General features: G+C 50.9%; 1 protein-coding gene across 1 annotated transcript; it reads right to left on the bottom strand.

The window, feature by feature from the left end:
• Nucleotides 1-4,940: 4,940 nt before the first annotated feature.
• On the bottom strand, nt 4,941-14,047 carry LOC146758172 (uncharacterized). Its single transcript, XM_085517942.1, has 5 exons — nt 13,907-14,047; nt 13,002-13,078; nt 5,656-5,809; nt 5,246-5,462; nt 4,941-5,045 (listed from the first exon to the last, which is right to left on the bottom strand). Exons 2-4 carry the CDS (start codon nt 13,041-13,043, stop codon nt 5,317-5,319), a joined length of 342 nt encoding a protein of 113 aa, XP_085374068.1. The 5' UTR covers nt 13,044-13,078; nt 13,907-14,047; the 3' UTR covers nt 4,941-5,045; nt 5,246-5,316.
• Nucleotides 14,048-20,702: the final 6,655 nt, after the last annotated feature.

Raw genomic sequence — 20,702 nt, 5'->3', positions numbered from 1 at the left:
ATCTCCAGTCCAACTTCAAGGCCATCAGCCTTCTTGGGCTGTAGCTGTCCAGACCCTGAGGTTGGAGGGCACTTGACCTCCAGTTCCTCTTGGCCTCTGCTCATCTAGACTCCCTCTTTCTTGGCCTCCATGCCTCAGTTTGGCCTCAGGACTACTAAGCTGCAAGGCCTCTTGGCCAGGCTCTTAGCCTCTCTCCAGGCTATTTTACCTGAAGGCCTCTAAGCCTCCTGGGCAACCTCTAGGCCTTCAGGCCTCCCTCTATGCTTCCAGAGCAGCTTGCAGGCATCTGTGCCTCCAGACGTGTTCTCCATCACCCCTCTAAGCCTTCCTTTGTGCCTTAAATACTCATGGACTCGTGGTCTCTTTATTGGCCTCCCTCTGTGCATCAGGCCCCCAAAACCTCAGTGCTTCCAGTCCAGCCCATTGGTACCTCGGCTCAGCTGGTGCTGCTGCAGGCAGTGCTTCCCGTGCCTGCCCAGCCTGCAGCCAGCACACAACCTTAGCGGCCGCCTGCTGCTCACATACAAGCACAAGTGCTGCTGGAGAATCAGAGCAAAGCACAGCCTGAATCACTGCTACCTTGCACTATGGAATGGCTGAGATGCACCACGGCCTCACCTGCTGCCTTCTTGGAAGGGGAGGTTCAGCAGCTCCACTCGTCAGCAAGTCCTCCAGAAACCTCCTTCTTTCTTCCTGAGCAGGAGACTGGACGCTGAAACCTTCTCCAAAGCCATTATTAAACAGTACCTGGACCTGAAGCCCCAGAAGAAAACACAGTTCAGATCCAAGACCACAAAACTGTCATATTCTAATCCAATACAATTCCAATTCTGATTCAAACTTCAGAGCTAGCATTTCACCCACTCTGCTATGGAAGGGGGAAGGGAGGGGCAAAGGGAATGGGGAAGCGAGGGAGAGCCTTCTTGACCCCACATGCCCCTACAACCCACCCTATAGCCCCATACATCCCCTATAGCCCTGTATCCCACTAGAATCTTCTTACTGCCCACCCACAGCCCCCTAGAAACACGTATCCCCCATAATCCTCCTATAACCTACCCAGAGCACCCTACAGGCCCCACTTAGAACCTTAGAGCTCCCCCACAGCCCTACAGAGCACCCCAGCCCCCCAGCTCCCTACAGTCCCCTATATCCTCCCCAGAGCCCCCGCTGTCCCATAGCCTCCTATACCACTTCATTAGTTCCACACAACTTTCTAGAACCCCATAGCCCCCCTGTGGCCACTAGGAAGCTCCCCATAGTCCCATATACACCTACATCTACCCCTGAAGCCCCCCTAGCACCCTACAGCCCCAGATCCTCCTCTATAAGCCCCGCACAGCCCTATATCCCTCTTCAGCATCCTCAGTGCTCCCTATAGCCCCAGATCTCTCCTGACAGCCCCCTCACACCTTTCTATATTCCCACAACAGCTACCTACATCCCCATATCCCCCTACAGCCACCGGCAGACCACACATTCCCCTCACACCTACCCATTTCCTCATATCCCTTGGTATCCCCACACAGCCCACTACAACCCCATATCCCCCACTATTCACCTATATATCCATCCCACTGCCCCCCACAGCCCCACATTACCCTACACTCTCCCTACAGCCCCATATTACCCCATAGTCCTCCCACAGCCTCCTAAACTCCCCCAGTGCCCCCACTCCTCCCTCACTGCCCCCTACACCCACAGCCCACCTCAGCCCCGGGGGGCACCGGGAGCAGCGCTGGACGCCTCGGGGGGGGGGCACCGCCCGGATGCGGGCAGCAGCGCTGCGGCCGTTAAGGCCCCGAGTCCTTCAACCGCTCCAAATCCCCGCATCCCACGCCGGAGGGGAGGGCAGGGCAGGGCAGGGCGGGCCGCTTCGGGCCGCGCACGGTTCCTCGCCCTGGCCCGGACCCGACCTCCCGCACACCTCCGGCGCCGCCGTCCTCAGCACCGCTCCCGTCGTGCCGCGGTTCCGTCTCGGTGCTGCCCGGACAGCTCCGGCGCGCAGCGGCTGCAGCGGCGCTGCCGTGAAGGGCGGCCCTGGCTGCGGCAGCGGCTTCAGCCGAATGAAGTAACAGCCAGGCGGCCCCGAGCCACAAGATGACGGCTGCTCCCGCGCGCGGAGCCTCAGCCAATCTGCCCCACACCTGAAGATTTGCCTGGGGATGATGTGGTCAAAGCGCAGGATCCGGCTCTTGGTCTTGTTGAACCTCATCCCAATGGGTTCAGCCCAGCCATCCAGCCTGTCCAGATCATTATGTGCTTACCACGGTGGAGGCAACCGCTGGGCGGCTTGAAACATATGCAGTATCCCATCATGCAGTACTGTCCTCTAAACACCATATTAGGTCTCAAGAAAAAATTCTTGTGGCTACATGGCACCCCAGAAAGAACTGAGTCAGATAATGGGGCTCTGATGACCAGTGCTGCCCTCTGGTGCCCAGTGAAGAAATATCTAGATCACTTATCAGGATGGCAATTGATTGGCAATTGCAACGGCAACGGCAGGTCCCCTTCAAGCAGGAGAGCATGCAGAAAGCAGCGTTGCAACTTTTAGGCCCAGTTACTCCAAGCTGATCACTTTCTCCCCCAGTTCCTCATTGGCTGAGTACTTCAGGATCACAATCTCCCCGAAAAAGACCTAGGGGTCCTGATAGATGAGAAACTTAACATGAGCCAGCAGTGCGCTCTGGCAGCCCGAAAAGCAAATGGGATCCTGGGCTCCATCAGGAGAGGGGTGGTCAGCAGGGATAGGGAGGTGATCGTCCCTCTCTACTCTGCTCTTGTGAGGCCCCATCTGGAGTACTGTGTCCAGGTGTGGAGCCCTCAGTACAAAAAAGATATGGAGATTTTGGAAAGGGTCCAGAGGAGGGCCACAAAGATGATCAGGGGGCTGGAGCACCTCCCCTATGAGGACAGGCTGAGGGAGTTGGGTTTGTTCAGCCTGGAGAAGAGAAGGTTGCGGGGTGACCTCATTGCAGCCTTTCAGTACCTGAAGGGAACTTACTCCCAGGAGGGGAGTAAACTCTTCGAAAGGGCTGATAATAGCAGGACTAGGGGAAATGGTTTTAAGTTGAAGGAGGGAAGATTTAGGTTGGATGTTAGGGGAAAGTTCTTTACTAGAAGGGTGGTTAGGTCCTGGAACAGGCTGCCCAGTGAGGTTGTGGATGCCCCGTCCTTGGAGGTGTTCAAGACCAGGTTGGACAGGGCCCTGGGCAACCTGATCTAGTAAATGTGTATGTTTGGTGGCCCTGCTAGGCAGGGGGGTTGGAACTACATGATCCTTGAGGTCCCTTCCAACCCGGGTGATTCTGTGATTCTGTGATCATGGAATGCATTTGGATCAGTGATGCGTTTGGAATCATGGAATCCTAAAATTGCTCAGGTTGGGGAAGAGCTTCGAGGTCCTGCAGTCCAACTGCAGCCCAACCACGGAACCAATGCAGTCTCTCCAGCTGCATCTGCAGCACCTTTCTCCTCTCCAGCAGATCAGCACTCCCTCCCAGCTCGGTGCTGTCTGTGAACTTACTGAGGGCGCACTCAATGCCCTGGCCGAGATCCCTGATCAAGGCATTCATTAGGAGCGTCCCCAGTGCCGAGCCCTGGGGACACCACTTGTGACCGGCTGCCAGATGTAAAGGCTGCTCTGGGTGTAGAGGCTTGGCTGAGTGCCTGTCTGAAAACAAACCTGCCAGGAACCAAACAAGGCAGAGGAGCCACGATGCCATGTGAGGTATCTGTATGCCTGCCTATGTATCTGCACAGCAGGCCCGGCTGCCCCTGCTTCCCCGCTTTGTGGGAGCTGGGGGGCTGTGACACGGCACAAATGGCAGTGCAGTCGGTAACTCGGGCTATATATATGTATACAGACACATGTGCATATTGTGTTTTGATTGTTTATTTGTATTTAGATGTTTATATTAAGTATGATGTGATGTAGAATAACAAGAGAATACAATATTATAAAGATATATAATTGATATAGATAGATAGATATAATAGATATAGATATATAGAGAGATTTATAATAATATAGGTATAGCAATAATGTTGCTATAGAATAGCAATATTACTAAGCCATGCCATTCTTTACCCCTTGCCTCGAACACTTCCAGCTATAGGGTTTTGCTCCTAAAGAGGCAAGGGGTCTTGGAAGAGTCCACACTCAGTCTCCTTGTTCCTTTGATTTTCTTCAAGGAGGTGGCATGCAGGAATGACACAAATGGGTCTCAATGGCACAAGTGGGACTCAGCAGCTGTTTTGCAGCCTCTAGTGGAGCTCTGACTGTCCTGGGCACAACACACCCACATCAGCGTGGGTAGGGTGTGCCCTTCCTGCGGAGTGGGGCTTTGGTATTTGGAGACTGACTCCTGGGAGACCCTGTTTCTTTCCTTATGGGTGGCAGAAATGCGGATGTGATGGCGGGGGACTCATGGCTGGTCTCGCCATGAGAAGCCGCTCCTGCCATCTCTTCAGCGGGAGACCCCGCTCCTTCCTTAATGGGTGGCAGCAACCCAGATCTGACAACAGAGGGCTCCTTGGGCAGGCTGGGATCTACGTGAGATGTTTCCGCTGCCACCTTTTCAGTGGGAGACCCTGTTTTTTCCGTTATGGGTGGCAGCAATCTAGATCTGCTGTGGGAGGACTGCTCGGGCAGGCAGGTCTCACCACAAGATGTTGCTGCTGCCATTTCCTTTGGTTGCTCCTGCGCTTCGCTGATCTTCTTAGCCCTTTTCCTGAGAAGTTTCACTGAGTCGCATGCCCGAAGCGCCAGCATGGATGGTTTGCCTGGGGTCTCTGAGGATAGGCTGGACGCGGACCCAGAGGACGATGCTGGCTCTTGGCTGCACGAGGCCTTGGCTTCCTGCAGCTTGGGCAGCGCACCCTCACGCTGGGCTTCCTCTGCTCCTCCTTCTTCATCGAGGAACTTGATGCGTCTTGTTCGGCCCAGCCCTTCTCGGCTCTCTGTTCCCTCCAGGCCCTGCAGCTGGCAGCTCATTGGCTGCTCTGGGGCTTCAGGCACTGCCCGGATGGGTGGCAGAACACTGAAAGGACAGAGCAGGAGAGGTCCACCTGAGTGGCTGAGATGTGGAGAGGGGCCAGCCCTGTGAACTGGGGGGATCCTGGCGTCCCCATCCCAGCACTCTCGGGCGCCCACAAACAAGCAGCGACCCTTTGGCGTTAGGGAATGGGCTCTCGTTGGGTCACCCCCACGCACATCCCAGCCCACAGCCTCCAGCCTCACCTGTTGGCAATGCTGTGAATAGAACTTCATTTGGAACGTCAGCCCATCAATGAGGAGCACTCCGACGTCCTTCAGGACCACGGCCACATTTTCCCCTTCTGCAGGCAGCCGGAGAGCAGCAACACCGTGCTTTGGATGCACGACTGCGCTGTCTGCCTGTTCTCAAAAGCAGCTGTAGCTACCTGGCTGTACTTCAGGTGCTCCACCTTCCTGGGGGCTGAGAAAATACCAGATACAGGGTTGATGATACGGTTGCTGTTCCACCTAGAACTGCTTCTAAGGGACATCATCCAGAACGGCCCCACGTTTGGACAGGCTCCCCAGAAGGGGAGGTCTGCTTCTGAGAAGGGAGGCGGTGGCCCTGTTTGCCCTGTCCACGAAGCCAGCAGAGATTTAATCCCCCCTCCTACCTGGCAGCGACTCCCTGCGGGCCTTGAGGTGGTGCATAGCTATGAGGTTGCTGGCCAGGTGAAACACGGGCCAGCACAGAGTCACTGTCCTGTCCTCAGTACCGATGTCCTTGGAGATGGTGTCAAAGGAGCTGAAGGTGGGAATCCAGACCCCCTGCGAGTGGAAGAGAAAGGAAAGGCGGAAGCATTACGGGCTGGGATGAAGGCTCATCATCTTCCTCACTAAGCCTTGTCATCTTCCTTGCTGTAAACTTTCAACCCTGCAGGAGGGGCACCCTCCAAACTGGTTCCAGCTGCCCTGTGGACATCTAATCACCCCACTGTTCTCGGGCTGTTCCACCCTTATCTTTATGGCCTTCATCCCCCTTGTTTTTCCACACTCACTGTCTGCACTCCCCATTCTTCTAACAACTTTGACAGAAACCATCTTTCCACTCCCCTGTCCCAGTTTCTGTGACACTTTCTTTCTCTCCCTCACTGTGGGGCCCTTCTATCACCCTTCGGTTCCCCCCTTTTCTTTCACCTACCAGGACTTCCACCTGCTGGATCATTTGATTCTTTCTTGATGTGTTCTGAAATAAGCCCCGCTCTCCACCTTTTCTCTTAGCTCACGCCTCTCCCATACCTCGTATTCCCTTATGGCATCCTGGCACAGACACAAAGAGCACCACCTTCCCACACAAGTCGAACACAAGAGTAGCAAGGTGATGCAAACTAAGAAAAGCTGTTTGAAGCATCCTAAAATTGGCAACTAGTAATTTATCCCATAGTCCAGAGAAAGCCATTCCCCAATCAGTGTTATGCCTGCCTACTTCACGTTGCAATACAACTTTGGATAAAGGGGATACCTCCTCTTGGACTGCCCACAGGGCACCTGCATTCTCAGGCATTTCTCAAGCTGCAGAGACGCTCACTATAGCCCTTCACAGCGGTGCTACTTTTAAGACCACGATAAGAGCTCTCACAAAGCTATGGCATCCCGTATTACACCTTACCAATGGCTTATTCACCCTTCTTAGCCCACCTTGCATTTTTATACTGGCTCCACATAGTCCTCACTATGCCAGGTGGGAGTTTGAGCTCTCCCATCTCCCCACAGCCACCCAAAGCCTTTACCCGAACAACACTTGCTCATTCTATTACTTCCGTTTTGATACTCATGCCCATTAATCAGAGTCTTATTACTTCCCTTCATAGCGGCCACTGTTTAATATGGCACCTGCCCCTCAGTAAATGGACTCCCTTTGACCGCTTTTATATCTGTACTGAGCAGATGAATTTAGTCACAGGATCCCAGATCACGGTGCTTCCGTCCCTGCCTTTGGTAATCGTGTACAGACCCAGCAATCAAGGAACGACAAGTTGCAGAGGCCACAGAAGGAAGAGGAGAATCGAGTCAATTTGCGGAGGTAAAGGCTGTCCAGCTGGCCCTAGACATTGTTGAGCGGGAGAAATGGCCGGTGCTTTACCTCTATACTGACTCATGGATGGTGGCCAATGCCTTATGGGGGTGGTTGCAGCAATGGGAGCAAAACAACTGGCAGCGGAAAGGTAAACCTGTTTGGGCCGCTGAACTATGGAAGAACATTGCTGCCCGAATAAAGAACATGGTCCTAAAGGTGCGTCATGTAGATGCCCACGTGCCCAAGAGTCGAGCGACAGAGGAGCAACAAAATAACCACCAGGTAGATTGAGCTGTCAGAATTGAGGTGGCCCAGATAGATCTAGACTGGCAGAATAAGGGAGAGTTATTCCTAGCTCGGTGGGCCCATGAGACCTCAGGCCATCAAGGCAGAGATGGAACACGTAAGTGGGCTAGAGACCAAGGGGTGGACATAACTATGGACGCTATTGCGCAGATCATCCATGATTGTGACACCTGTGCCATGATCAAACAGGCCAAGAGGATGAGACCTCTCTGGGGGGAAGGGCGATGGGAAAAGTATAAATATGGGGAGGCATGGCAGATCGATTACATCACCCTGCCAAGGACTTGTAATGGTATGCATTATGTACTCACCATGGTGGAGGTAACCACCGGGTGGCTTGAGACATATGCAGTGCCCCATGCCACTGCCAGAAACACCATATTAGGCCTAGAGACACAAATCCTGTGGCAACATGGCACCCCAGAGAGGATCGAATCAGACAATGGGACTCATTTCAAAAATTCACTGGTGAGCACTTGGGCCAAAGAACATGGCATCGAGTGGATCTATCACATCCCCTATCACGCACCAGCCGCTGGTAAGATCGAGCACCACAACGGTTTGCTAAAAACCACGCTGAAAGCGATGGGTGGTGGAACATTTAAGAACTGGGAGAAACATCTAGCAGAAGCCACCTGGCTGGTAAACACCCGAGGATCAGCCAACCGAGACGGAGCTACACAGTCCAACTCCCTGCGTACCGTGGAGGGAGACAAGGTTCCTGTGGTGCATTTGAAGAATATGCTGGGAAAAGCAGTTTGGGTCCTCCCAGCCTCTGGAAAGGGGAGGCCCCTCCGCGAAACTGTTTTTGCACAGGGACCTGGGTGCACCTGGTGGGTGATGCAGAAGGATGGGGATGTTCAGTGTGTGCCACAGGGAAATTTGATGCTGGGAGAGTGCAGCCTGTGATTCCATGTGTGTATATATATACATATATATATTTCTGTATGTACATATGTAATGCATGTTAACTACTGTTCTGTTTATATGTTGATAAAAGTTAGGCATGATGTGGTGATGTGTAATAAGGGGTGGAATGTTATGGTTTTTCAATTTGGTTGGTGTTGGTATTCCACATCAGAACACCATGCCTAATAATGGGAGTATAGGGGACAAGTTTTTTTTTTTTCTGTGGACTGCCTTAAATGGGCATGTGGGGATGGGCACCGGAAGGGAAGTGGGGAAGGGGACGGGGTTGCTGGCCCGGCTCCCTGCGAGGAGACAACGTGGTTGGAGCTTCCCGCCTTCCACAGCTCCATCAGTGAGATTGGGGACTTGGTATTCTCTTTGTTGAAACTCTCTTGTTGTTGTTTAGCGTTATTAGGTTATTAAACTGCCATTAATTCTCAGATCACCTTTTTTTTTTTCTCCTTCATTTTTTGTTAGACCTAATCGCAATCTCCCTTCCCTTCCCCTCTCCCTAAACGCACGTGGCCAGGCTGGGCCGTGCCGTACAGTGCCGCTAGAGAAAAGGGGGGGGACTTTTGTTCCTGCTCTCCCAGGTTTGTTCCCACTGTCCTGGAGTGAGCTCTAGAGAGAACTCCGTGACACACAGCCACCCAGAGCCTTTACCCAAACAACACTTGCTCATTCTATTACTTCCATTTTGATACTCATGCCCATTAATGCTGGGGAGCCTTCCCCAGCTCCATGCCATGCACACCATGTCCTGCACCCCTGATGATGATGCCTGTTGATCAAGAGATGACAACTCCTTTAATCAGGGGGCTTCCAGAATCTCTGAAACCCGTAGGCATACAAATCCAAGGGAAGATACAGGCTGTGTCCCAGGGAGAAAGAACCTGGGCAGTGTTAGAAGGAACTGTAACATCCAACCATCTGCAGTCAGGATACAAAGTATGGACATGGGGGGAGGTTGCCCAAGAGTTAATTAACTGTGGATGAAAATATGGGCTGGTGATTTCTTCCACCAGTAAATGTGAGCCAGGGGGAGTGAGGCTTGCAGCAGTCAAGCAGTGGCCCTTGCTCCTGGACCACTAAGCCCAAAGCTCAATGGGGCTGGAAGGGTCTCATCGGCAGTAAGAACAGGTAGGTGAAATATTGATCACAAACGTAATTGTCTCTGGACACTGGGCTGGCAAAAGGGTGTTTCATGAGATCTGATGGATGGATTACCCACAGTCAGATTAGAGAAATCAGTCAACTGGTGTCCAGAACAAAAGCTCAAAAAGCTCAAGGAAAGCTGATGCCTTCGTCGCCATCCAGCCCAAGTTGGGCAGGAGGTGGGGGAGGGCAGTGAAGGGTGGATGTATCAGAAAGCTTACAACAAAAAGAGGAGATCCTTGATTTAATGCCTTCTGTCCCAAGGCCTCACCCACCACCCTTGCCATTTGCCCCTGTGAGTCACCATCCAGTTACTGATAAGCCAGGGAAACACTTCTCTCCCTGGCCAGCCTGCGTGGATTGATCCAGCCAACCTGAGGCCAGCTTCCCTAACCTTAATGAAATCCCTTAACAAATACCCTTGGAAGGCTAAGGACAACCCCATAAAGGAATTTAAAATTAACACTTGCTTGATTATTCCCTCATTTTAACCATATTAACTAAGCCCCCAAAGGGAAAGTTGCGGTCTTGTTTTATTTCACAGAAGATCCCCGTGGGACCTTGACTGAACACAGAATGGCTAAGAGCTGCCTTTACCCATTCGTGTTTTGTGACAGAAAAACCGAAGATGTCACCACGCCGGAATACTGAATATACCTCTGTGTTACATGCCCTGGTTGTAATAGTATTTTGTCTTGGTTTGTTGTGGTTGTGATTGATATCAGTCCTTGGATCTGCTCAACTCCACAATTGGGCTCAGGGTGTTTTCAGCTCATCCTGGCTTTCTGGTGCTCCCTGCAGAGTGGCACCATCCCTTCTGAGCCCTTCTGTCATCCCTTTTGGTCAAACTGGTGATGATTTGCATGGAACTCCTCCACGGTGCTTCCAAATTCCTAACACACTGGGAAATGAGCCAAGGGACCCATCTGGTATCTGTTAGATGAGCTCACAAAAGAAATCCTTTGTAGAGCCCTTTGCACTGACGCTGTTCTGTGTCACATCTGTCCAGGAGCTGCATCCAAAAGGTGGCTGTTGGAAATGGTCTGAGTGTTGCTAAGAGATGTGTGTGTTTGTGGGATTACCCCACTGATGGTTCTTACTGTGGGGTATTCTACACACTGCCCTGTGAGTAGTTCAGCAGACCATCACAGTTCTTCAGCTTCCAAACCAGCATTTCTATCTCTCAGCATTAGAACTGCTTTGGAAATGCTCTAATGGAAAGTTCTCGAGATACTGAATCACCTTTGAGAACACCGCAGGGCAAGTCCACATAGTGCCCAATGGGACCAGATGTGCTTCTGCTGCATGAACTGCGTTGTAACGTTGTGTGGCTGTTCATAAACACCACAACCTGCACTGGAGAATTCTCACCTGGATCCTGGCTTACATTGGGAGTTTCTGGGTGCAGAAAGCAGCTGACACAAATACCCATATTGGTTGGACTGGGTTATTTATTGCTATTACTTGTTGTCAGATGTACAGTGATTACTTCTCACTTTCCTCCTCTTATTGGTTGTACCCTCCATGTACTTCAGAACCACTGCAAATGGTGACGGACCAGGCCAACAGATCAGGGCAACATTTGTAACCAAGCCCAAAACTCCTTTGTACAGTTGTGTTCCACTGGACTCCCTCTTCCCATCCCAAGTGAGAATGAGCTGCACAATCAGCCAGGATTGGCCCTGCTGTGTCTGCAGCCTATCATGTGAGGACCTGCAGTGCCCAGGCGAGATGATGTGCCCAGCAGTGCGAAGCTGGCCCACATATGTGCAGATGGCAAGGAGCATGCCTGCAGCATCATGCAGGCCTCTGCCTGAGAAGTTCCACAGAGCTGCAGGCCAGAAGTGGTGGCCTGGATGTTCTGCCTGGGGTCTCCATGGACAGGCTGAACGCAGGCCTCAAGGACGATAATGGCTCATCAGTGAAAGATGTTGGCTGCTCCGAGACCACCTGGTGGCGTGAGGCCTTGGCTTCCTGCGGCTTTGGCACGACACCCTCACACTGGGCTTCCTCTGCTCCTCCTTCTTAATTGAGGAACTTGACGTGTCTCATTCGGCCCAGCTCTTCTTGGTTATCTGTTCCCTCCTCCACCATTTCAGTGGGAGACCCTGTTTTTTCCATTATGGGTGGCAGCAATACAGATCTGTTCACGGAGGACTCCTCGGGCAGGCTGGTCTCACCACAAGATGTTGCTGCTGCCATTTCCTTTGGTTGCTCCTGCACTTCCCTGATTTTCTTCCAACTCCCTCTGTATATCACTCAGTTATTTTTGAAGACAAACACAATCCTGCTGGTGAACTTGGCTCATTACATTCTCATTAGAAAACCAAGAACAACTCCATCCCAAAAGTTATCCACTTCCTTGGTGCTACCACCACACATGTAGCACATACTCTGCAGTTTTCAGCCTAGGCTTTAAAAACCAAAGGTAGAAAACTCCATGCCACTCAGTACAATGGTATGCAATGATGAGAGTCACTCAAGCTTTGCCTGAAGGGTGGAAAGTAATCTAAAAGCAGCTGGAGACAGCAGGGAAGATGAGGGAAGGTACCACTGCAGGGAAGTCAGGAGAACACCTCTGCTTTCTGGGATCAGGCAGCCAGTGGAGCCTCTCTTCCCCCAACCTGCAGGGTGATAGGCACATGTTCACTTATGCTCAGTGCAGCCCCAAGAAACTCAGGCAGCTCTATAGAGCTATTCTCCAACTCAGAACACCTGTGCTCAGGCCATGCTTCTTGCAGCTTTTTGCACATGCTTTGCAGACTGTGCCTTTACGGTCAGTGCAAAAGACTGGTGCATCTGCTGCTGAAAGGTGAAAATAATTCAAAGATGGTAATAATACAAGAAGGATGGTGATAAATATCCAAAAGCTTATCTATAGGAAAAACTCACCAATATGGATGCCTTCAGTCTGGCTGGAAAATGCTGAGGCTGGAAAATGCTGAGCCTAGCTATCCAATCTCCACAGAAGAGCAATCTCCAAGAGATACTGTCTTAGTGGTGGTCAGCCCTTAAATGAAGTCTAGGAGAGGCGGAGTCAAGCTTCACCCCTTCCAGGAGCACAGCTGAATTACCCTCACCTGTGCTCCCACAGCTGACCCCACACTTGCCTCAGCTGATTAATCAGAGGTTCAGGCTGTGATTACCAGTTTCCCATACAGCTGCTATGATAAACTGGATCATTCCCTGATGGAGTGGTGGGAGTTCTGATGGAACGCCATGAGCAGAATAACGGGAGAGTCGTGCAGCAGATCACTGAGTGCCGCCGGACAAATCAGACTGTGCGCTCAGGGTGAATACAAAACTCGTTTCTTGATGGGCTGCAACCAGACTTGGAGCACCAAGTGGGCTGCTGCCACAAAGCTGCCGCCTTCTGATACTCCTCCTCTCAGTCCTTCAGTTGCAGCTTCTCCATCATCTCCACAAGGCTGTTCATTGCAGAGGAGTGGAAAGAAACAAAGCAAGTGGAACAAGAGGACAAAGCTTCCCTCAGCATTCTACAGTCCTCTTCATGTCTGGCAGACGGAGGCCCTGAGAACAACAAGAGCACGTCTGTGCTCACCGAGGACTCACCTCTGCACGGGCAGTGGCAGCTCTCAGAGCAGCCTTCTTCATTTCTGCTCTCCTCTCTTTCTGTTGTTGTTGTCTGGCTGTAGAGCAAGGAAAGAGAAATTCATTTTGTCAACAGCAAAACCACAGAAACATGGGCACCATGAAAACAGGCCAGGAAACCTCTCAGGGAAGGGTATTTCCAGTGGGACATGCAAAAGACCATTATGGAGTTAATGGAAAAAGAGGTGGTTATGCAGTCTGGCATGTCCTTGCCTTTGGACTTGGACGCCTTCAACTCTTTCCCCTCCTCTGTCCAGAGAAGGAAAAAGCAAAGCAAACCCTAAGCAAACTTCTTGCACTTGTGTTATGGTTTTGCAATTTGGTTGGTGTTGGTATTCCACATCAGAACACCATGCCTAATAATGGGAGTAAAGGGGACAAGTTTTTTTTTCTGTGGACTGCCTTAATGGGCATGCGGGGAGTGGCACCAGAGGGGAAGTGGGGAAGGGGACGGGGTTGCTGGCCCGGCTCCCTGTGAGGAGACAACGTGGTCGGAGCTTCCCGCCTTCCACAGCTCCATCGGTGAGATTGGGGACTTGGTATTCTCTTTGTTGAAACTCTCTTGTTGTTGTTTAGCGTTATTAGGTTATTAAACTGCCGTTCGTTCTCAGATCACCTTTTTTTTTTTCTCCTTCATTTTTTGCTAGGCCCAATCGCAATCTCCCTTCCCTTCCCCTCTCCCAAAACGCACGTGGCCGGGCCGCGCCGCGCCATGCCATACAGTGCCACTAGAGAGAAGGGGGGAACTGTTGTTCCTGCTCCCCCGGGTTTGTTCCCACTGTCCCGGAATGAGCTCTAGAGAGAACTCCGTGACAACTTGATAAGGGAAGCACCTCACCAAGGCAACTACAACAGCATCTTCTTACCTTTTCACTTTGAGGCTCAGTCAGTGCTGGGGCAGGCCCAGGGTGTGCTGCTGGAGCTGGCACACCGTCTCTGCACTGGGCCTTTGCCACACTGCACTCCACCTTCACCTGTTTCTTGGCAGGCCACGGGTCTGTTTTTGCTCCTCTTCATCCACTCCCTTGCGCTTTCTCACAGCCACAGTCTTGGAGAAGGAGCGGTTGTCAACTGCAGGGGAAGGTCTTCCCCCTGTTCTGGGACCTGCTGTTCCAGGATGCCCTCCAGCCTGGAGAGCAGCTTTCACATAGATCTTGCCATTTGGCTCAGCACCTCTCCCTGTTAGAACCAAGAAAGGGGAAGGAGCAAGATTGAATGAGTCCAGCACTACCTTCAGGCTGCAATCTGGCACAGAATCACAGGGGTTGGAAGGGACCTCCAGAGATATTGAGACCAACCCCAATCATTGAGACCAAACCCCCCACTGGGCCACGATACTAGGAAATCTCATCTCAAGTGTTCACTGCAATGGATCATAGGATCTCAGGTGAACTGTGGGCTCACATTTCCAATTCGGGACAGGAAAGGTAACTGTAAACCCCTCCAACTGCAAGACCTCAAGCAACATGCAATGAAACCAGTCCCAGGAAAGGACAGACAGAAAGCCTAACTATAAAGACAGGGCACACAACCCAGATGCCTGCTGCATGTCTGTACCTCTCCTCGGTGCTGGGCCACTCTCCACGCCAGTCCCCTGCCTTCCTGCAAGGTCACGCTTCACTGCAAGCCAGCTTGCATCAGCTTCTGACAGAAAGGAAACAAGAAAGACATGAAGAGCATCTCTTTGGAGGAAGATCTGAGCACAGCCAACCACAAACTTCTGCTCCTCAAGCATACTTTCTTCCATTTGCCTTTCTACTGTGACAGCGGTGTGCCATTTCTGCAATCAGCACACATCTGCAGCGTCCTTCCTTCTCTCCTCCAGCACACACACCGCTTCATGCAGACCTATATAGAGGCAGCTACCCAGACCAAAGCTCACAACAGCTTCTTACCTGGGGAGGCTTTCCGTTTCCCCCCTTGCTTAGCACCATCCTATGGACGCACACGCTCCATCCCTAAAACAACAAATCGTGTGTTGATTTCACAGACACCAGGAGCCATATTGTCCTGTTAGCCCATGTCCACCCCCAAAAAAACAAAAGACACTGTTCTATGGCCAAAACAGAAACCCATGTTTCAACTGCCATGCTCTTAGACAAAGCATTACTGCTCTCATTCCTGTTCAGATGGCAGCAAAGGAGCCCTGCTCTCCCTGACAGCTCTGCCTTCTGCAGAGCAAAGGTGCATCAGCAAGGAAAACGCTACCAGGTGCAAAAGTTGAGAAACATCTCTCTGTTGGTTGTTCATGCTCTCAATGGAACGCACTCAGCTCTGAGCACCAGCACTGATACACACACTTCTGTCTCACTGCTGCCATCAGCTGTCTCTTTCAGCCTCTCTAATGCTTCCCCTACAACACTGCACCCGCTCAGAAGTAATACTTCAACTGCATTCTTCCACCCTTCGTGAAAGAGGACTGAAGAGACTCACTTTGGCCTAGTGCTAAGGATGGTCCATTCCCATCATGTCCTGCTGTGCGCTGCAAGGCCCAGCTGGCATTCTGGCAGCCTGCTGGCTGCTGCTCCCTGGCGCAGGGAACCGCACTGTTCTTCTGAGGAGAGAAAGAAAGGAACGTCCATGGAAATGGTTACCCCAAGTTTGCAAAGAGATGCAGCGTGCCAGATCGTGCCAGGGATCGGATAGCAGAGTGCTGAGACATTACTTATCACTCAAGGAAACATTTGGGAGCATATTTACAACATGGGCACAAGCTGCAGTTTCTGTGCACATTCAGCTTTCTTATTGTTCCAGTGGAGAAGACAGGCGCTCTCAGACATCAGTTCAGGGGGTTAAACCAACACAGCTGCAAGATGCCATAATTATTCCAAGGGAAACAGTGACTTCAGATGTCACAGCTCAGTCCATGCAAAACCACTAAGCAGAGCCTTAGCTCTTGACCACCGTTTATTCCCCACCTTTTACTACTGCAAGCAGCTGGAACAAACTTCTCAGGAGAAACTCAGGGCAGCAGGGCCCTAGCAAACCATAACCAGGCGCAGCTGGCAGGAGGGCAGTGCCCACTCTTTGCTCCCAGCCTGCCCCAGCAGCTCAAGGAGCCTGGCAATGCTGTCCTGTTGCAGCACACGCACAACCCAACTGCTTACTGAGGTAATAAAGGACCAGGAGGGCTTCCCCTGCTCCACCCCTTCCCCTTCAAACCAGAGAGAGGAAGAAAAGCCAAGCTAGGGAACCCCAGCCATACCTTCCCACGCACAAAGCAGGAACGGAAACTGCGTCTGTCTCCCTGCTGAGACATGGTGGAGAATGTCTCAGAAGAAGCTGGATTGCTCTCCACAGGGACGTCCTCTGTTGGAAAGAGCTGGCTTCACTCCTCCTTCAGCTGCCTCGATCCCTAAAATCTCCTCTGGGAAAGGAACCCTAAGGAAAGAAGCTGCAAGTGAAAAATAGTGAGGAAGAAGCATTTCCCCAGCTTTCTTCTATTAAGCACTTCAGACTCTCCAGCAGGGCAATGTCTCCAAACCAGCCAGTTACAAGAACCATCCCAAAAATACATCTCCAAAAGACAGCTGCCACCATTTCTGACAGCGAGTGTTCTTCTGCATCCCCTCAACAGCCATACACCTTGAAGCTCATGGCTGCTGTTGCTGTCATGAAGCAAACTCCCTTTGTCTCACTGCCAGTTTGTACGAGGGCAGATGCAGCATGCCATCCCAGCCCAGATTTTCTGCTGAGACATCTCCCAGCAACCACCCAGCACCAAACCTGGCTCACCTCTTCGGCCTGCTTAGCCCAAGCTGTGCCCAGCTCACACACACGCCGCAGCGTTGCTTCTGATGGGCTCTCACAGAGTGATCTTTCTCAAGGATGGCTCACAGCTCAGCCTCTGCATGCAGCACACTCACCAGAGCACCAGCTCTGCTTGCCAGCTGTGGGACAAATGCACCCACCCCAGTGATGATTGTGATCTCAGCCTGTGCCCGCATCACTATGGGGCTTTCATCATAGGTAAAAAGAGCAGTCACCTCCTAGAACCAAATTCTAAGAAACCAACAGCAGGGTCACTGTATGGGAAATCACAGCTTGAACCACTGATTAATTAGCTGAGGCAAGTGTTGGGTCAGCTGTGGGAGCACAAGTGAGAGTAATGGAGCTGTGCTCCTGGGAGGGATGGATTTCAACTCCACCCTCTCTGAGACCTCATTTAAGGGCTGACCACCACTGAGGCAGCATCTCTTGGAGACTGCTCCCCAGTGGAGACTGCCCCAGCTATCTGGTCCAGGAATTGACATTGTTGAGTTTTCTTTACTCATAACCTTTGACTATTTACCACCATCCTCTGTTGTCACCTTTACAATCACCTAATGGGCTTACTTGAAGTAAAATAAGATAGAAATTAAGATGACTCTTGTGCAGCCAGCACTTGCTTGGCTACTGCACCATTGGACCAAGGAGGCATTGCTCTCAGGCTGCCTCCAGCTTGGAGGCCAGAAAGATTTGAGCTCCCAAGCAACCAGCAAGCAAGGTCCTGCCAGCTCCCTATGTACTGTCAAGAGAGAGAAAGTCCCTGTAGTACATGTAAAGAACATGTTGGGAAAAGCAGTTTGGGTCTTTCCAGCTTTTGGAAAGGGTAAGCCTCTTCATTGAACTGTTTTTGTTCAGGTGCCCAAGTGCACTTGGTGAGTGATGCAGAAAAATGGGGATGTTCAGTGTGTACCACAAGGGAATTTGATGTTGGGGGAGTGAAGTCAGTAATTGCGTGTGTGTGTGTATATATATATATATATATATATATATATATGACTCTCAGTGTGTGTTTAATCCTTGTTAATTATGGTTTGTTTGTATACATTAAGCATGATGTAGTGATGTAGAATAAGGGGTGGAATGTCATGGTTTTATGATTTTTGGTTTACTGGTATTCCACATCATAACATCATGCAATGCACTGGGAGTTAAAGTGTCAGTGCTTCAGTTCTGAGTACCTGAAGAATTGCATTCTGCAGGAGGCTTTGCAGTCAGAGAGGAGATATAACTCCTGGCAAGTTCACTTGATTGGGCTTTTGCTTTTTTGTCTTGGCGCTCTTCTCCTTCACCTCTCCTGGCTGCTGCCCGTCCCAATTGCGTGCATCACTTCAGCATTATTGTAAGGCCTACAGCTTTCAGATACTCTCTCATTATATTTGATTTATTAGCTTCAGTTCTAATTATATTGTAGTATAGTGTGTTGTCTTGCATTCCAATACCATATTTAGTAAATTAGTTTGTATCTCTTCAGATCGTTGCCACTGTTTTTAATTATTTTGGGGTGCCCCATTTCCCTTTTCTGGAGGCACAGACTTTGCAAAATCCCTCTACTGAACTGGGCATGGAACCAGGCTGAACCAGACCATAAATTGTTGACACAGGGCCACAAGGACACAGGAAAAGATCTAAGATGCAAACAGGCTGCAGTGTGCACACTGAGTCTTTCTTTCTCATCATGTGGTTATGGAATGTTGTCTCTTCATTAGATATTGAGAAGGGCAGTTAGTTAGAAATACAGTTGCTGAATTATGTAGTTAATTCTTCCCTGCAGATCTGCAATAGTTTTTAAATGTTTTGAGCAGTATGGGCATAGTATTATGGACTAGAAAAAAAAAATTGTAAGGCTGTTCTGTTAGGATAGGAGACTCCCAGCAAAACAAAAACAGATTTAACAGACAGCAAAGAAGCCAGGGCCTCCACAAAAGGCCAGACTATCTCACTCTGTGAGAAGATTGAGATGCAACAGGCAGGCATCAAGATGCACCCCTGTCATCCTTCTGAGGTTATCCCTATGCAAGGACAAGCAGGAGTCCAGAAAGAATGACTAAGTGTTGAGTGAGCAAGTGTTAGAATAACTTATCAGCTAGCAAAAATGTATGCTTATCCAGTATCTGTATGTGTAGTGCAGCCTCAAGGAGATTGTGAACCTAAAGTACTCACCCAATGAAGAACGGGGGGAGAAAGAGATCAGTGTTGGCTAACAGGGCATAAAAGATGTAATGCTGTTTTCTGTATGCTCTCCTGCTTGTAGGAGACCTGCCTTTGCAATTGCAAATGAAATCTGCTTAATCAGAGATACCATCCTGATCAATTATTTGGGTATTTCCAACAATCAGAAGTACAGCGGCAACAAGAAGAGCAGCCCTGCAGTTTGTCCTTTCCTGGACATGAATAACTCCCAGCAAAGTGTAAAGAAAAAACATTGCTCTAAGCAGTGTTCTCAGTATGAAGAACCACCATGCAACTGAATGCAGCATCGCACATGGCTGTCAGTATAGAAATCACTGTGTTTGCCATTATCCCTTATGGCTGAGGGAACACAAAGTAGTCTTTGGAGTCTGTGTAGTTTTTTTGGCAGTGTATTGTATAAAATGAATACAAGTTAGAGAAACAGGAAGAGGTCGAAAGTGATGTCCCAGAATATCCAGCATGCCACAGATACATGCAGCAAAGGCTTTTCAGTTTTAGGTGTCCAGGAGCATAACCTTGGAAGACTGGCTGTGCAGGCCTGGACACAGGGAAGCCTCTCAGGTGGCTTGGGGCAAACAGGCAATCCTGGAACACAGGCTTAGGTGCAAGGCACTAGGGCCTGGGCTGGCACACCAAGCACCCAGGGAAGCCTCTTAAGTGCCCTGTGCCACTGGGAATGGCTCAGCACACTGCCATACTGTGAGCATGTCAGCATGGGGTGAGCCAACACTGGGGATCCAGTATGGGGCAGCAATGGGGACAAAAGAGCTGTCCCTGCACCCTTATCTTTCATGTGCTGCTCCCAGTGAACAGTTTGTGCCTGCTCCCTGTGAGTGGACAAGAGGATCAGATGAGCTCAGGAGATAGGTTGACGCCAGGCAGCTTGGGGCTGCAACTGCTCAGGAGAGCAGCAACAGATGGTGGGGCTGAGAGCAGCTCCTGGGGTGCATGGGCAGAGGGAGGGCATCATGGGGTGGGGTGCGCTGTACCCTTGGCTCGGTTTGTTCAGCTCCAGCCTGGGTTGGAGGGTGGAGGAGTTCCACAGTCATGGGCAGTGGGTGAAGGAGGGGATGTTCCCCTTCTGCACTGCGAAACCTTATCTGGAGCACTGCCTCCTGATGTGGAGTCCTCAGCTCAGGAGGGACTCAGACTTGTTGGAGTATTACCAGAGGAGGGTCACGAAAAGGTTCCCAGGGGAACACCTCCTTATGAGGACAGGCTGAGAGCTGGGGCTGTGCAGCATGGAGAAGAGAAAGCTCTGGGAATGAGCAGATTATCAGGACCTGAAGGAGCTGTAAGAGAGGAGACAGACTCTAGCAGAGGACAAGGGGAAATGGTTTCAGACTAAATGAGGGGAGATTTAGAGTGGATATAACTTCCCTGGAGGGCCCCCCGTAGAAGACAAAGTCTGTTGGAGCACTCCCATGGAGCAGGAGCTGCAGAGGAAGGAAGGAACTGTTTAACTTCCCAGCTGCTGCATGAAACTATCGGCAAATTCAAGTCTGTTTAATCCAGACTTTAATTTGCTCTAAATCCTGCCTTTAGTGCTTTTAATGCCACCTTTCAGAATTAGGATCCTGCGCAGCGGCTGCTTCGAGGGGTCGGAAGGGATGAAGGGGCCGGGATGGGATAGAAGGCAGCGGTGGAATGATGGGGGGCAGGATGGAGGGGAACAGCAGGATGGAGGGGAACAGCGGGATGGAG

The sequence above is a fragment of the Coturnix japonica genome, chromosome 16 (assembly GCF_054131305.1).
Source record: "Coturnix japonica strain WE chromosome 16, WE-NBRP24, whole genome shotgun sequence".
In the NCBI taxonomy this organism is placed as follows: domain Eukaryota; kingdom Metazoa; phylum Chordata; class Aves; order Galliformes; family Phasianidae; genus Coturnix; species Coturnix japonica.
This window is presented reverse-complemented; position numbering and strand designations above follow the sequence as displayed.

Bases quoted from the DNA above. Each gene is read 5' to 3' on its own strand.
- LOC146758172 (XM_085517942.1), bottom strand. From the start codon at position 13,043: ATGAAGAAGGCTGCTCTGAGAGCTGCCACTGCCCGTGCAGAG. The intron at 5,810-13,001 runs GTGAGTCCTCGG...TTCCACTCGCAG, and splicing joins CTGCCACTGCCCGTGCAGAG to GGGGTCTGGATTCCCACCTT. The intron at 5,463-5,655 runs GTAGGAGGGGGG...GTATTTTCTCAG, and splicing joins CCGCAGGGAGTCGCTGCCAG to CCCCCAGGAAGGTGGAGCAC.